The sequence below is a fragment of the Hemiscyllium ocellatum genome, chromosome 11 (assembly GCF_020745735.1).
Source record: "Hemiscyllium ocellatum isolate sHemOce1 chromosome 11, sHemOce1.pat.X.cur, whole genome shotgun sequence".
Classification (NCBI taxonomy): Eukaryota; Metazoa; Chordata; class Chondrichthyes; order Orectolobiformes; family Hemiscylliidae; genus Hemiscyllium; species Hemiscyllium ocellatum.
Genome location: NC_083411.1, coordinates 11559631 through 11576724, shown reverse-complemented (window position 1 = coordinate 11576724; position 17094 = coordinate 11559631). Strand labels below are relative to the sequence as shown.

General features: G+C 41.3%; 1 protein-coding gene across 1 annotated transcript; it reads right to left on the bottom strand.

Annotated features, from left to right (window-relative positions):
* Positions 1-5589: 5589 nt before the first annotated feature.
* LOC132820095 (lysozyme g-like) lies at positions 5590-16997 on the bottom strand. The gene is made up of 5 exons (XM_060832014.1): positions 16941-16997; positions 14593-14679; positions 12337-12533; positions 8887-9025; positions 5590-5919 (listed from the first exon to the last, which is right to left on the bottom strand). Exons 1-5 carry the CDS (start codon positions 16954-16956, stop codon positions 5786-5788), a joined length of 573 nt encoding a protein of 190 aa, XP_060687997.1. The 5' UTR covers positions 16957-16997; the 3' UTR covers positions 5590-5785.
* Between the last annotated feature and the right edge of the window lie 97 nt (positions 16998-17094).

Sequence of the window (17094 nt, the reverse complement as noted above, 5' to 3'; positions counted from 1 at the left end):
GTTTGTTGCATCTATGCTGTCAGCATCACAATAGGAAATATGCTGCAAAATGTATTTCTTTGGTTGTCAAGCACTTTAGGACACGTGGAGGTCAAGAAAGATGCAAAAAAAATGAAATATTTTCTTTCAGATATGTAAGAAAGATTTAGAATAAGAATATAGGAGTAGGAGTAGGCCACTCGGCCCATCGAGCTTCCTCCACCATTCAACATGATCATGGATCATTAACCAAATCAGGACTCTGTTCCTACTTTCTCCCCATATCCTCAGAAATTTGTGGAGGATAGTCTCAGGGAAGGGAATGTCGAATTTCTAAGCCAAAAGTAAGAGGTGGCCTGTGCCTTAAAATGAATTCAGGTAGAGTGCCTGGGTTCTGATGGGATCGATCCCAGAATGTTGAGGGAAGCAAGAGAACTAATTGGTGGAGCATTGAAAGACATCTTTGTATCCTCTTTGGCCACAAGTGAATCCCAGAGGACTGGAGAATAGACCATAGAACATAGGAGCCACAATTAGACCATTCAGTACATCGAGTCTTCTCCACCATTCAATCATGGCTGATAAGTTTCTCAAACCCATTCTCTCACCTTCTCCCCATAACCTTTGATCCCATTGATAATAAAAACCTATCTATCTCTGTTTTAAATATATCAGTGACCTGGCCTCCAGCCTTCTGTGGTAGTGAATTCCACAGATTCACCACCCTCTGGCTGAAGAAGTTTCTCCTCATTTCTGTTCAAAAGCTGTGCCGTTGGGTCCTAGTCTCTCCTGCCAATGGAAACATCTTCCCAATGTCCACTCTGTCCAGGCCATTCAGCATTCTGTAAGTTTCAATTAGATCCCTCCTCATCCCACTAAATTTCATCCAATTTTTACCCAGAGTCTTCATCCAGGGACCCGGGTTTGATCCAGTATCGGGTGACAGTGTGTGTGGAGTTTCCACGTTCTTCCTGAGCACGCATTGGTTTCCTCGGGATTTTCTGGTTTTCTCCCTCATTCAAAGGTGTGCAGGTCAGGTGAATTGGCCTTGGTAAATTGCCTGTAGTGTTCAGGGGTGTGTAGGTTAGGTGCATTAAAGAGGGGAAATGTAGAGTAATGGCAGGGAACAGGTCTGGGTGGGTTACACTTTGGAGGGTCGGTATGGACTTGTTGGGCCAAGTGGCCTGTTTCCACACTAGGGATTCTATGATTCAATGATATGTTAAGCCTTTCATCCCTGGGTCATTCTCATGAATCTCCTCTGCACCTGCGTCAGGGCTAGTGCATCCTGTCTGAGAGATGGGATCCTAAATTACTCACAAAACTCTAAATGTGGTCTGACCAGAGCCTTTCAAAGCCTTAGACGTACATCCATGCTTTACATTTTAGTCCTCTTGAAATAAATGCTAACATTGCATTGGCCTTTCTAAACTCAACCTGCAAGTTTACCTTAATAGAATCCTGGACCAGGACTCCCAAGTCCCTTTGCACTTCACATTTCTGAATTTTATCCCCATTTAGAAAATAGTCTATGCCCCTATTCTTCCGACCAAACTGCATGACCTCCCACTTTCCCATATTATATTCCATAGTTAATGTTGTTTCATTGTTTAAGAAAGATAGCAGGGATAATCCTGGAAATTACAGGCCTATAAGGCCCATGCTGCTGGTGTGGAAATTATTGGAAAAGATTCTCAGGAACAAGATCTATACACATTTAGAAGCAAGTTGACTTATTGATGATGGACAGCATGGTTTTGTGTGGGGGAGGTCATGCCTCACCAAATTGATTGAGTTTGTTTGAGGAAGTGACAGAGATGATTGATGAGGGAAAAGCAGTTGATGTTGTTCACATGGACTTCACTAAAGCCTTTGACAAGGTTCCTCATGGCAGACTAGGACAGAAGGTGAAGTCAAATGATCTTGGAGTGAGCTGGCAAGATGGCTTCATCACAGGAGACAGAGGGTAGCGGTGGAAAAATGCATTTTGGAATGGAGTGTTGTGACTCCAGGATCAGTGCTGGGATCTCTGCTGTTCATTGTGCACATAAATAATTTGGAGGAAAACATAGCTGGTCGAATTAGGAAGTTGTGGATGATACAAAGATTGGTGGAGTTGCTGATAGTGAGCAAGATTGGGCAGAAAAATGGCAGATGGAGTATAATCCAGAGAAATGTGAGGTGATGCATTTTAGAAGGCCAAGTAGAGGTGGAAATTGTATAGTGAATACCAGAACCCTTAGAAGTATTGAAATAAGACATAAGACACAGGAGCAGAAAATAGGCTACCGAGTCTGCTCTACTTTTCAACCATGGCCGTGAAGTTTCTCAACCCCATTTTCCTGCTTTCTCCTGTAACCCTTGATCCTTTTGACAACCAAGAACCTATCTGTTTCTGTTTTAAATGTACTCAATGACCTGGCCTCCACAACTTTCTGTGATAGTGAATTCCTTTGATTCACCACCCTCTGCCTGAGAAAGATTCTCCTCAACTCCATTCTAAAAGGTCTTCACTTTAAGGCTGTGCCCTCTGGTCCTCATCTCTCCTCCCAATTGAAACATCTTTCCAACATCCATTCTGTCCAGGCCATGCAATAGTCTGAAAGTTTCAATTAGATCCCACCTCATCCTCCTAAACTCCATCATATATCGATGCAGAGTCCTCAAAAGTTCCTCATATGTTAAGCTTTTCATTCCTGGGACCATTCTCACACACCTTCTCTGAACATGGTCCATGGCCAGTACATGCTTCCTGAGATATGGAGCACAAAACTGCACACGATACTCCAATTGTGATCTGACCAGAGCCTTATAGAGCCTCGGAAGCAGATCTCTGCTTTTGTAGTCAGGTCTTCGCAAACTAAATGCCAGCATTGTATTTGCCTTCCTAACTAATGACTCAATCTGCAGGTTTACCTTGAGAGAATCCTGGACTAGAACTGAAAATGTGTTGCTGGAAAAACGCAGCAGGTCAGGCAGCATCCAAGGAGCAGGAGAGTCTACGTTTCGGGCATGAGCCCTTCTTCAGGAATGAGGAAAGTGTGTCCAGCAGGCTAAGATAAAAGGTAGGGAGGAGGGACTTGGGGGAGGGGCGTTGGAAATGCGATAGGTGGAAGGAGGTCAAGGTGAGTCACCTATCGAATTTCCAACGCCCCTCCCCCAAGTCCCTCCTCCCTACCTTTTATCTTAGCCTGCTGGACACACTTTCCTCATTCCTGAAGAAGGGCTCATGACTGAAACATTGACTCTCTTCTCCTTGAATGCTGCCTGACCTGCTGCGCTTTTCCAGCAACACATTTTCAGCTCTGATCTCCAGCATCTGCAGTCCTCACTTTCTCCTGGACTAGAACTCCCAAGTTTCTTTGCACTTCAGATGTCTGAATTTCTTCCCCCATTTGAAAATAGCCCATGCTCCTACTCTTCTTATCAAAGTACACGGCCTCACACTTTCCCGTGTTGTACTCCATCTACCATTTCTTTGCCCACTCTCCTAACCTGTCCAAATCCTTCAGCAGCCTCCCCATCTCCTCAATATTACCTGTCCCTCTACCTATCTTTGTATTGCCTACAAAATTACCTAGAATGCCCTCAGTCATAGAGTCATAGAATCATAGAGATGTACAGCATGGAAACAGACCCTTCGGTCCAACCCGTCCATGCCGACCAGGTATCCGAACCCAAACTAATCCCACCTGCCAGCATCCAGCCCATATCGCTCCAACCCCTTCCTGTTCATATACTCATCCAGATATTTTTTAAATGTTGCAATTGTACCAGCCTCCACCACATCCTCTGGCAGCTCTTTCCTACATGTACCACCCTCTGTGTGAAAAAGTTGCCCCGTAGGTCTCGTTTATATCTTTCACCTCTCACCCCAAACCTATGCTCTCTAGTTCTGGACTCCCCCAACCCAGGGAAAAGACTTTGTCTGTTTATCCTATCCATGCCCCTCATAATTTTGTAAACCTCTATAAGGTCACCCCTCAGCCTCCGATGCTCCAGGGAAAATAGCCCCAACCTGTTCAGCCTTTCCCTATAGCTCAAATCCTCCAACCCTGGCAACGTCCTTGTCAATCTTTTTTGAATCCTCAAGTTTCACAACATCTTTCCAACAGGAAGGAGACCAGAATTGCATGCAATACTCCAACAGTGGCCAAACCAATGTCCTGTACAGCCACAACATGACCTCCCAACACCTGTACTCAACACTCTGAACAATAAAGGAAAGCATACCAAACGCCTTCTTCACTATCCTATCCACCTGTGACTCCACTTTCAAGGAGCTATGAACCTGCATTCCAAGGTCCCTTTGTTCAGCAACAATCCCTAGGACCTTACCATTAAGTGTATAAGTCCTGCTAAGATTTGCTTTCCCAAAACACAGCACCTTGCATTTATCTGAATTAAACTCTATCTGCTACTTCTCAGCCCATTGGCCCATCTGGTCCAGACCCCTGTAGTAATCTAAGGTAACCCTCTTCGATTTTCACTACACCTCCAATTTTGGTGTCATCTGCAAACTTACTAACTGTACCTCTTATGCTCGCATCCTAATCATTTATGTAAATGACGAAAAATAGAGGGCCCAGCACCGATCCCAGTCCCTTCATCTAGATCATTAGTGGATAGAGTGAAAGATTGTGGTCTCAACACTGATCCTTGCAGAACACCACAGTTTGCCATCCATATGTCAGAGGGATCTCAGTGTGCAGGTCTACAGATCACTGAAGTCAGCAGTGCAGATAGATAAGATAGTAAACAAGGCCTATGGCATGTTTCCCTTCATTGGGAGTATAAGGATAGGCAAGTTATTCTGCGGTTTTATAGAACTTTAGTTAAGCCACACTTGGAATATTGCATACAGTTCTGGTTACAACAGTACCAGAAGAACATGGACGCTTTGGTATGGGGATTTTAGCTATGAGGAAAGATTGGATAGACTGGGTTTGTTTTCACTGGAATGCAGCAAGTTGAGGGGTGAGCTGATAGAAGTTTGTAAGATTGTAAATGGCATGGATAGAATGGAAAGAATGAGGCATTTTCCCAGGGTGGAGGTGTCAATTACTAGGGGAAATAGGTTCAAGGTATGGGAGAAAGGAGCTTCAAAGAGATGTGCAAGGCACATTTTTCACACACAGAGTGGTGAGTGCCTAGAATGCACTGTCAGAGGAGGTGGTGGAAGCAGACACAACAGCAGCATTCCAGAAGCACCTGGATGAATACATGAATAGGAAGGGAATAGAGGGAAATGGGATCCTGTAAATGAAAACAGTTATAGTATGAAAGGACAAAATGTGTCAGCACAGGCTTGGAGGGCTGAAGGGCCTGTTCCTGTGCCGTATTGCTCTTAGTTCTTTGACCTGTACGATTGAGTTATCCATAAACTCGATGCATAATGGAGCATCTCTCGATTTTCTGTCTCACCAATTGGCTTGGCCCAGATTGACATGAAGTCTAGATGTATCTGGGCAAATTCAACCTTGAGCTAACTTAACAAATAGTAGAAAGTGCGAATCTAAGTGGTTTTGACATAATCTCTTGCTTTTAAATAATCCCTACTCCTTTCAGCCCAATTTGCATGGACATCACTAATGAAAATTACAAGTGTACTTTTTATGTTTGATGTCTATATTTATTACCAATGCATTTTAGGTGATTACATCTCTTTGAGATCCAAGTTTAATTGACTTTACTTAATAATACTGTATGAGGATTAAAAAGTATTCTGATGTTTTATAGACTGCAATGTTAAGGGAATTATTGCCAGAGATAGACCAGTATCAATGGAAAGAAAAATGTTGATGAATTAATATCCATTACTCTTCAGCCATTGGGCTCTTGCAGTCACATCATTAGCATAATCATCTCCAGTGGTACCAATATCCATTCTTTCATAAGTGTGAACATTTCTTGTCCCAGCATTATATGCTGAAATCCCACCTGTAATATAGGGACAAGAACATGCATTTACTGCAATAACAACATGCATTCAATAGCATTATAGTGAAATGTCTTGTAGTGCTTTGTGGGAGATATTATCAAGCAAAATTAAACTCATCAGGGTTGGAAGGTTTGAGTGATAGGGAGTATAGGCTGGGGCTATTTTCTCTGGAGGGTCAGAGGCTGAGGGTTGACCTTATAGAAGTTTATAAAATCATGAGGGACACAGATAGAGTAAATAGTCAAGGTCTTTTTAAGAGGGTGGGGAGTCCAACAAAAGAGGGCATTGGTTAAAATAAGAGGGGAAAGATTTAAAAGGGACCTCAGGGAAAAATAAATTTCACACACAAGGTGATACCATGTATGGAATGAACTGCTGCAGGAAGTGGTGCAGGCTGGTACAATTACAGCACTTGAAGGCATCTGGATGGGTATATGAATAGGAAGGGTTTGGAGAGATATGGGCCAAAAACTGCAAAATGGGATTAAATTAATGTAGGACATCCAGTTGGCATAGATGAGCTGGACTGAAGAGTCTGTACCTCTCGATGACTGTTTATATATATATATATAGAGGAAAGATACTACAATTATCATGGTCAATTTAAATCTGCATCTTGTCTAGATAAATCAGATGAATAAGGGTAACACTGAAGCAAGTTTGTTGAGATCAAGGATCATTTCTTAAACCAATACATTGCACAACTGCTGTATGACTGTATGACTCTATTTTAGATCTAATAATGTTTAATGAGGTAGCTTTAATTAAAGGTTAAGAATAATCTAAAGAATAGCAAACAGTACAAGGCAAAACTACAAATTCACCTTGAAGGTGAGCAACTTAGGTCTCAATACAGTGTTCTCAATTTAAATAAACACAATCAAAAAGTTATGAAGAAAGAGTTATCTAAAGTGGGTTGCTAAATAAGAGGGAAATCAATGGATGAGCAATGGCAGATATTTAAACAGTTATTTCATTATGCTGAACAAAAATTTATCCTGGTCAAAAAGAAGGACTTAATGAGAAGGAAGAACTACTCGTGATTAACAAAGCCAGTCCAGGAGAGCAGCCAATCAAAGACATGCAACATGGCAACGAATTGCGGTAGGCTGAAGGATTGGGCTTCTTCTTTGAGAAAACAGCGGTAGATGACTGAAAAGCAGGGGAGAATTCATTACGAAGGTAAACTGTTAATAAAATAACAGCAAGTAGTAAGAGCTTCTCCAGGTATATACAAAGAAAGAGATTAGCTAAAGTAAGTGTGGGATTTGCAAGATGCAATTTGGGGTTAATAACAGGGAAATGGAAAGTAATTAAGACCAAGATTTCAGATTGGTTTTCCCAATAGCAGATATTACAAATATCCCAAAGTAACACACAAGCAAAACGCCAATATTACAAAAGGTTTTATAACAGTCTTTATCATGTAAGAAGAAGTATTTGATGAATTAATGGTACTAAAGGTGGACAAGTCACGAAGACTTGAAGCCCGCTTCTAAGAGTTTCAAAGGAAGTGCCGGTAGAGATAGTGGAAGGAAGATTTCAGAACTCACTGGTTTTTGGGAGGACTTTAGCAGACTGACAAACTGTTAATGTAACACCTCTGTTCAAGAAGGGAGGGAAATAGAAAGCAGGAAACAATAGGCTACCCAAACAATATCTGTCATTGGGACAATGTTACAATCCATTATTAAGGAAGAAATAGTATGGCATTGAGAAAAGCATAATGCAACCAGAGTCACCATAGTTCTGTTAAAAGAAAATCATATTTGACAACTATCTTTGGGCTCTTTGAGGAGTTGATCAAGGTGAATCGCTCAATGTGATGCATTTGGATTTCCAGAAGGCATTTTTGAAGATGTCACATAAAAGTTTATTGCAAAGGTAGAAGCTCACAAAATTGGGGTAATGGATTAAGCATTGGGTAACACGAAGGAAAAAAGAGAGTTGAGATTAATGGGTCTTTTTCAGGTTGGAAAGATGTAACACTTGGAGTGTCACGAGGATCAGTCCTTAGGCCTCAATTATTTACTGTCTGTATGCTAATGTGGAAGAGGACACAGACTGTCATAAATCCATGTTGACTGATAATACAAGGAGGGCATGATGAAAATGTGAGTTGTCTGCAAGGAGATTTGAATGGGTTGAGTGAATGTCTATAAAGATGGTATTGAATGTGGGGAGGTGTGAGGTCATGCACTGTGAAGGAAGAATAACAAAGCACAGTATCACTAAAGAAAGTTCAGCTCAGAGGGATCTGATTTTCCCTGTGCATGAAATACAAATAGTTGCGTGCAGATTCAACAAGTAGTTAAGAAGGCAAATGGAATTTTGACCTTTGTTTCTTGGTGGTTGGAGTTTAATGGTAAGTTTTACTACAACAATACAGGCTCTTTGTTCTGGCCACACCTGTACTACTGTGTTCAGTTTTGGTCACCCGTTTTTACGCAAAGGAGATAATGCAACAGCGCCTCAATTAGTTGATTCTTGGTATGAATAATTGATATTGCAAGAACAGCCAAGCAGATGAGGCCTCTGTTCATTGGTATTTAGAAGAATAACGAGTAATTTTATAGACAGATTTCAAATTCGGAGGGGCCCTGATAGGCTGGATGTCATGAAGATGTTTCTGCTAGTTAGTGAATCACAAACTAGGTGACATAGTTACAGAACAGCAGAACACGCATTAAAACTGAGAAGCGAAGGAATTCCTTTCCGCCAGAGAGTGTGAATGTCTGAAATTCTCTACCCCAGGGGTATGTTAAAGCTAGACTATTGAAAATATAGGAGGGAGTTGATACATAACAGCATTTGAGACATAAGGCAGATCAAAATGGTGGGGCAGACTTGGGGAGATGAATGGCTTACTTATGACCTTAAGCAGTACATACATCTTTAATGTTGGAATGAATTCTTATTGATAAATTCCTTGCTATCGGACTATATGTAAACGAAAAGTCTCAAACCTTTGAGCTGCTGTTCTTTGGTCCAAGTTGGGAACTTTGCTGCTATTGATTTAATCATGTCTATCAGTATCTCAGTAGCCTGTTGTAGGTGCTCCACGCTGTCCCACTCTCCAACTATTCTGTGCCACCTTTTGTCAACCTGAAATAAACATTACATTTCTTTTCCATGCACAGAGATCTTAGAGCAATGAGAATATATTCAAACATAAATATCAGGATGATTTCAATGTTGTATTCTGGATTTCATTGTATTCTTGCATGAGATGTGGATGTCACTGACATGGTCAATATTTGTTGATTTTAAACAGAGTCTGCACCAGGCCATTTCCAAGGGCAATTGAGAGTCATTGCTCAGATCTGGAGTTTCTTGTAAGTTCGACATACATTTTCCTACCCGAAAGGACACTCGTGAATCAGATGGGTTTTTTTTATTGACATTCAACAACATCAGGAGGTGATGGCCTAATGATATTATCACTGGATTACTCATCCAGAGACTCAATGCTCTAGGGACCAGGATTTAAATCCTACCATAGCAGATGGTGGAATTTGAATTCACTTTATAAAAAAAAATCTGGAATTAAAAGTCTAATGATAACTGTGAATTGGTTGTTGGAAAACCTCATCTGGTTCACTAGTTTCCTTTAAGGAAGGAAACTATCATCCTTACCTGGGAGTTGCTGAGAGATAAATGATAGGCGTGTGGGTGTGGGGAGAAAGTAGCATAGAGTACAATAGTGAGTGGGGGAGGGGATGAAGGTGATAGGTCGAGGTGTGGGGGGGAAGGGGGAGTGAATAGGTGGAAAGGAAGATAGGCAGGTAGAACAAGTCATGGGGACAGTGCTGAGCTGGAAGTTTGGAATGGCCTACATGTGACTACAGACCCACAGCAAGGTGGTTAGTTCTCAACTGTCCTCTGGGCAATAAGTAGCTGTCAATGCCCTCATCCTGTGAATGATTGAAGAGAAAAAAAACAACAGTTTCATGTCCATCATTAACACCTTAATTCCAGATTTGTTATTGAATTGAGATTCCACCATGTGTCATGACAAGGCCCCAGAAAATTATTTGTTTCTGCCTCAGAAGTGCAGTAACAATGCTGAAGGGCAAGGCCTTCCCTAAATGTTGCAGGACAATTGGAACTTTCAAGACTGGATTGATGGAATTCTGTTATGTAAGTGATACAGAGATAATGCTGAGATATAGATCTGTCACAATCTCATTGAATGTGGAAAACTGACTAGATTGAATGGCTTACTCATGTCGTTGATATTTCTGTCATGCAGGCTGTCACTGAAGGACTGACCTTTGCCTGATGGTTTATGATTTTGCTGTGTGTTGATCAGTTTTTTAAACTGGTGTCACTACCTCCCTGGCTCCAAAACAGAGGCGAAGTGGTTACATCTCAGGATCTGAGATGGAATTAAATTAAATTCTAAAATTCTAACTGAAGAATCCACAACATTTGAAAGAGTACTTCGATTGATTAAAAAAATCAATTTATTGCAATAATCTTTAAATCCTTGTAAGAAAATGCATCTGTACTCATAGTCCCACTTTGGAGAATTAACAATCCCTTGGAGCTGTCAATCAAACTCTGAACTGACAAAGATCCCACTGAGATAATGATAGGTTACAAAATGCAGCTTTAATCCTGCAATGATAATCCCCAGGCTTATGTCAACAGGCAGAATGAAATGGCAAGCATTGTTCTTTTTAATGCTATGGAGTTGCCTTTTTCAAAAATTTAAATAGCAAAGATTTAAATGTCCTGACACATTGACAACATTTTTTCAGATCCTCTGTTCCAAATTCTCAGACTTGCGTTGCCACCTACTCTCCCTGCAATCAGCCCTACCCCAGCTCAGGGTCATACTGTCCCAAACCTGCAAAAGACCTCTGCTGTTCTTTATCCCGAGAAGGTTCCACACACTCAACAACGCTTCTTCTCTAGCTCGCCTCCTGACTTCCTTTAACAGCTCCACTCTACTTGACAAATTCAATGCGTTTATTTCCCTTTTATTCCTATCAATGTTACCTTCAACTCTCCCAAAAGAGCAATTTCTCTCTCTCAAGAGTTACATGATGTTTCCCAAAAGAGACATGGGACCATTTCTAAAGGGGTGCTTGGTCTAGTTTGTCTGCAAAAATGAATCCATTAATATTTATCTCTAACATCAACTTAAAATATACTTCCTTCACTATTCGTGTGCCATTGATGACACATATCAATAACTCAATAAGTCTTCTTCAACAATATATCTTTACCATCTAGAAAGACAAGGACAGATACAAGTGATACAAGCACCAGCATGTTCCCCTTCAAAGTCACAGATCTTTCTGACTTAGAATTATATTACCATTCCTTAACAGTTGCAGTGTGAAAATCTTGGCTCTCCCTTGCTAATAGTATTGTGGGTGCAACCACAGTCCGAGGAATGCACCTTTTCATCATTCCTTCTTCAGTGCTGACACCAGGAATGAATGACTAGAAATAAAATGCCATTGAAAACAGTAACTCTAAACCTACTCGCCTGCTGGTAACAATGCAAGAAGGATCTTTTTCAGCATTTTACCAATATGCCTCTGCTCACCTCTCAGGGTGAAACTAAAATGAGCCATGACCTATGAAGTGAATTAAGAGATAATGAGAAAATCAAGAAGGAATCCTGCTTAGTTTTTCTGATATCTTGCAACTTAAAAGCCCTTTTGCACGTTGTATATTTAAATGCATCTGCGTTTCCAATATGAGGGTACAGCTAGCTGGATTGTAATATGCAAGAATCAATATATGAATCTATGCTTATATTTTCAAATGACTTCAACCCAAGAATGATCCTGATCTGTGGGCTGATGCCTTGTATAATTGTAATTAGGGCATGGTATTTAATGATCTACTCATTCCTCTAGAATATCCACTTTGAAAAGAAATAAACTATTTCTTACTCTTTTCACATCAATGAAACACTTTCCTCTGTGTAACTCCATACCTTAGCCTCATGAATGCCCCAGAATCAAGGAACAACTTGCATGTTTTGTCTTTGGTGTGTGGAAGGGCACTGCATCATTGTCATACCCAATCACTGCTTTCACACCAATTTTTCCCCCTCCATGGTTGAGCAGAAACAGAAAATCTACCATCGAACCTAGCTCGCAGCTGGGTTTGAGGAGGAAACAGTAAAGACTGCAGATGCTGGAAGCCAGCTGAAGGATTCCTGATGAAGTATTGACATTCCTGCTCCTCAGATGCTGTCTGACCTGCTGGGTGCACTCATAGCTGGGTTTGTAATGATCAGGGAGTCACTGGTTATTGAAGGAGGAATATGGAGTTGGAGGTCACAATCCGATCAACCATGGTACAGAAAGGCTGAATAGCCTAACTCTGTTCCTAATATCTGTGTATTTATGTAGATCTGCTTGCAGGGTTTCGTAAAGTGACTTGCTGCCTACCTGCATGAGACCAAAACCATTTTCGTTGTCTCCCCATCCATTTACTAAGGCATTGCCACCACGGGATTCCCGGGAGATGATAGCACCAATTATGGCTGGATCGATCTGCTTGGCACAGGCAACTTTATCAATCAAAGTCTTGTACTTGTTCACTCTGTTCAAATCCATGCTCATCATCTTATGAGAGGCAGCAACACCTGAAAAAGAAATTCAAATAAAAATCTAATGCACTGCACTTGGCATTAACATGTGTGTTGTGTGCTGTAACCACCAGACAGAGAAATAGAACCTCTCTGTTAATTAAAACTAAACGTCCAGAAAAATTTGCCTCACCTCGTAATCCGTTAACAGTGTGAAGGAGTGAAAGATACCTCCTAATTTCCAATATGTAAAGAAAGATAACTTATTTTCCGAATGGAAGATTAGATTCCCTACAGTATGGAAACAGGCCATTTGGCCCAACAAGTGCACACCGACCCTCTGAAAACTAACCTACCCAGACCCATTTCTCTCTGACTAATGCACTTAACACTATTGTCAATTTAGCATGGTCAATCCACCCTAATCTGCACATCTTTGGACTTTGGAGGATTTGAGCTATAGGGAGATGCTGAACAGACTGGGCTGCTTTCATTGGAGCGTCGGAGACTGAGGGGTGACCTTACGGAGGTTTACAAAATTATGTGGGGCATGAATAGGGTAAATAGGCAAAGTATTTTCCCTGGGGTCGGGTAGTGCAGAACTAGAGGGCATGGATTTAGGGTGTGAGGGGAAAGATATAAAAGAGACCTAAGGGGCAACTTTTTCATGCGGAGGGTGCTACGTGAATAGAATGAGCTGCCAGAGGAAGTGGTGGAGGCTGGTACAATTGCAACATTTAAGAGGCATCTGGATGGGTATATGAATAGGAAGCGTTTGGAGGGATATGGGCTGTGTGCTGGCAGGTGGGACTAGATTGGGTTGGGATATCTGGTCGGCATGGACAGGATGGACTGAAGGGTCTGTTTCCGTGCTGTACATCTCTTTGACTCTATGACTCTATGAAGGAAACTGGACTACCCAGAGGAATCCCATGCAGACACACAGAAAATGTGTGAACTCCACACAGACAGAGTGGAATTGAACATTGCTCTCTGGCTCTGTGAGGTTGCAGTGCTAACCACTGAACCACCTTGCAGTTCTGAAATAAACAGCACTATTAAAAACTGAACATTGTTTTGCCTAACTGAACACAACCTATTAACATTCTGTTCCAATAAGACAACTATTAGATGTTACATTAACTTAATTTCATGTCCACAGAGTCTCTGGGTTCTCTGATGTCTTCAGTCTTCCATGTGCTGATCTCCCTAGGTGTTTCACTTTCTGTTTGCTGTGAGTATGAGTTACAAGAAAAGGTTCCTTTTGATATAGTGTGTCTCCTAATTTCTTTGAGAGCATGATTTTAGATGGGCAGTTAGGTCTCCGGCTCTGTAGTAGTTGCTCTGCTGTTCGTGGCAGTTGCTCAATTTTCAAAAGGCCTGTGTTTTTTATACCCCCAACATCATTCCTTCTCATTGATCCAATGTCATTAAAATAATAAATTCAAACTCAATTGAGTTTTAGTATCCTGGGCATAATTTGAAGTCATTGGCTAAATTTGAATCATTGTCAAAACAGTAACCAAAACTCGGGTATCACTTTAACAGCCAATTGTTTCATGAAACTATTTTGGAACAGCCCGTGTCCCAGCCTTTCCATTCGGGCAGCTAAGCCTGCACTTTAAGTTTGCTTCAATATTCAGAAAATACATGCTTTCAACGTGACAATTAAAACTGACCCCACCATCCCAAATAAATGATTGGAAATTGTACTCTTTTTGTCCAGTTCTCTGGCTTCTTATAAATTTGTTCATGGATTTCAGAGAGTCATAGAGATGTACAACATGGAAACAGACACTTTGGTCCAACCCTCCTGGTGCAGTGAGGCAACAGTGCTAACCACTGAGCCACCATGCCACCATGTAAAGGATAGTGCTGTGGGTAAGGGATAAAGGTCAGATTGTGAGCCCAAGCATCATCTCATTAAAACTATGTTCAAAAGAATTCCTGATAGGACCAACATAATTTTCCAATAAAGGTCTCAATTTTGAATGCAAATTGCAGAATGAGTAAAACTTGATAAAACAACTGTGAATGGGAATTCACTTTCAAAGTATCCCTATACATTGCAGATGCATACCAATCATGGAAATGTTAAGTTATGTTGATTCCTCACCTGTTACACTCAGCTTGTCCTGTTTTGCTGTTTTATCAGAAGCACCAGTTGTATCAACCTTTGTGATATCACCATAGATGGAGGTATCTAGCACAATGAAGATAAAATGGCTGAGTTATGGAAAAGTGGCAAACACCAAGCAAATGCAGCAGTAGTGCCCATAATGTATCCTCTGATCCTGAGTGAGGTGAAGGCTAAAGCAGCTTCTGGGGAGTATTTGACCCAGGAGTGCTCCCCACATTGAGGTAACTGACTCTAGTCAAGCAGAAGAAACATCTCCATTCTCAGTGGAGATACAGTCTCACTGAAGTGTTACAGCACAGAAGGAAGTGACTTGGCCCATTGTGCCTGCTCCAGTTCTATTACTTAATGCCAATTTCCTTCCCTTTCACCATATTCCTGCGCAGCTTCACAATCCAAATAATCACCCCTTGAATGCTGCAATTGAACCTGCCTCCACCACACTTCCAGACAGTGCATTTCATACCCTAACTACAAACTATGTGACAAAGATTTTTCTGAAATTGTTTGCGCAGCACTGTAGATCGATGCCGTCTCACTCCTTGTATGCACAGGAACAGCTTCTCTCTATCTTATGTCCTGTCTGCTCTATATGACATTCTGTATATCACCTTTCATTAAAAATTCAAAGATTAACAATTAGTAGAGCTATGAGGGAAGAGCCAGGGAGTGGCATTATTTATTAAATGTTGCTTTTAAAATATAAGTTTTAATCAGTACAAGTGAACTCTAGAATGTTTCAAATATTGGATGGAAAATTAAGGTTACCCTGATTTTTGGACAAAGGGGTTGCAATTCATGACAAGACCCCTCCAAGTTGTCCCCGTGTGCAGTTGGGGAAGCTTTGGTTACTGACCAGAGGTACAGCAGCCTGTTCCTCTTCAAGGCAATGGGGTTGGGGGTGGTGGGCGATTGTTAGAGGGGATTCTGCGCTGGAGGAAGTTGGGTTGCTAGCTCTGACATCCCTAGTGGTGACTCGCTTTACCTCAAAAATCCTTAATCCCTGGATTATCACTGGGAGGTTACCTCCCTTTATTCCTGGTGCCTCGATCATAAAGGAGAAATGGGGTGGGGTCAACCTATATTGACACATCGTCTGTAATTGGATTTTTAATCATGGAAATTGCCTATCCACCTATGTTCCTGTCCTTTTCCAACTGTGTCATTGTTAAGATGCCCCAATCTGTGTTGTCGTGGGAAGGGACAATGAACCAACATGGCTGCCAGATCCATCTCAGCTCCTGTTGCCTATAAACATCAGGGCTATGGGATGCACAGACCGTCAGATAAAGCAGACAGATCAACTGCCAATATAATGTCTTGTGATCTAAAGAGGCTGCACTGCCATGATTATTGATTGTGTAAATTGGACATAACATCATTGAGCAACTGTTACTGCAACATCCAGTGCTACAAACTTTCAATCTTCCACACTTGTTTGCATTTCTTTTCACACAAATGTTGTGACCAGTGTAGCATAATGAGACTATACAACTAGTTACGCAATATTCTCCTTTACCATACCAAATAAAGTTGGAATGATAAGTGCAAAAGTATAGGACAGCATGAAACTGGCGAGTGCTTAATACTCTCTGACTGGCTCAGTAAAGAGAACAAAGAAATGAGCTAACATCCTGAGTTCCCTTTGTTTCCTCCTCATCATTTCATGCCTCCTGTCCATATCCCAAAGTTTTTCCTTCTGTATTACCGATTATAGGGGCATTTGAAGTAGCTTTGCTTCTGGCTAACGTTCCCTGCCCCTCTGTATCTGTCGGGGCAGAGGAGGGAACTACAGTGTGACTGTTAGCGTAGAGCAATGCCATGAGGAGTGACACCTTTGGAGGAGAAGGGGACCTTTGGAGGGGAAAGGGACTTTTGACTCTGCTGGGCAATTGATTTCAGCCAGAATTGTTGTTATTGGAGTAAATTCTTTCATCAGTTTCATAGCTATGAGAGTACAGAAACAGTACTTACTCCTTGTAAAACATTATTTCCCGCCATCTTAAAATTACATTTTAATGTTAACTTTCAAATTAATGCATAGAAAATGGCATTAAAAGCAAAAGTACAGGAACAAGGCATTTGATCTGTCTGTTCTATCCCCGCATTTAAGATTCTCAATGCTTGCCTCCTTAAGACGGGTTACATCTGAAACATCGACTTCTCCACCTCCGGCTGCTGGCTTGCTGTGTTCTTGCAGCCCCCCTACCTGTCTATCCTACAATTCTTGAACTTACTGATCAGAATATGCTACCCATTGCATATTTTGACTCTTAACATTAATTTGAAATATGAATGCCTAACGGAATATCAGAAGAAATACTCACCAATTACTGTGCACATTGCTGCTGTCACATAGGAAATCAAATGAACTGGGCTGTGGCTGGAAGTTACACAAATACCGGATATGTCATCAGAATAGAATGCTCTTGGTAATTATTCAGAATCTTTTCACACTGAAGTTCCCCCCTATTTTTAAAG

Coding starts and splice junctions, on each gene's coding strand:
- LOC132820095 (XM_060832014.1), bottom strand. Junction 12,534..14,592: donor GGACAAGCTGAGTGTAACAG/GTGAGGAATCAA, acceptor TTTCTTTTTCAG/GTGTTGCTGCCTCTCATAAG. Junction 9,026..12,336: donor ATGGTTTTGGTCTCATGCAG/GTAGGCAGCAAG, acceptor TGTTTATTTCAG/GTTGACAAAAGGTGGCACAG.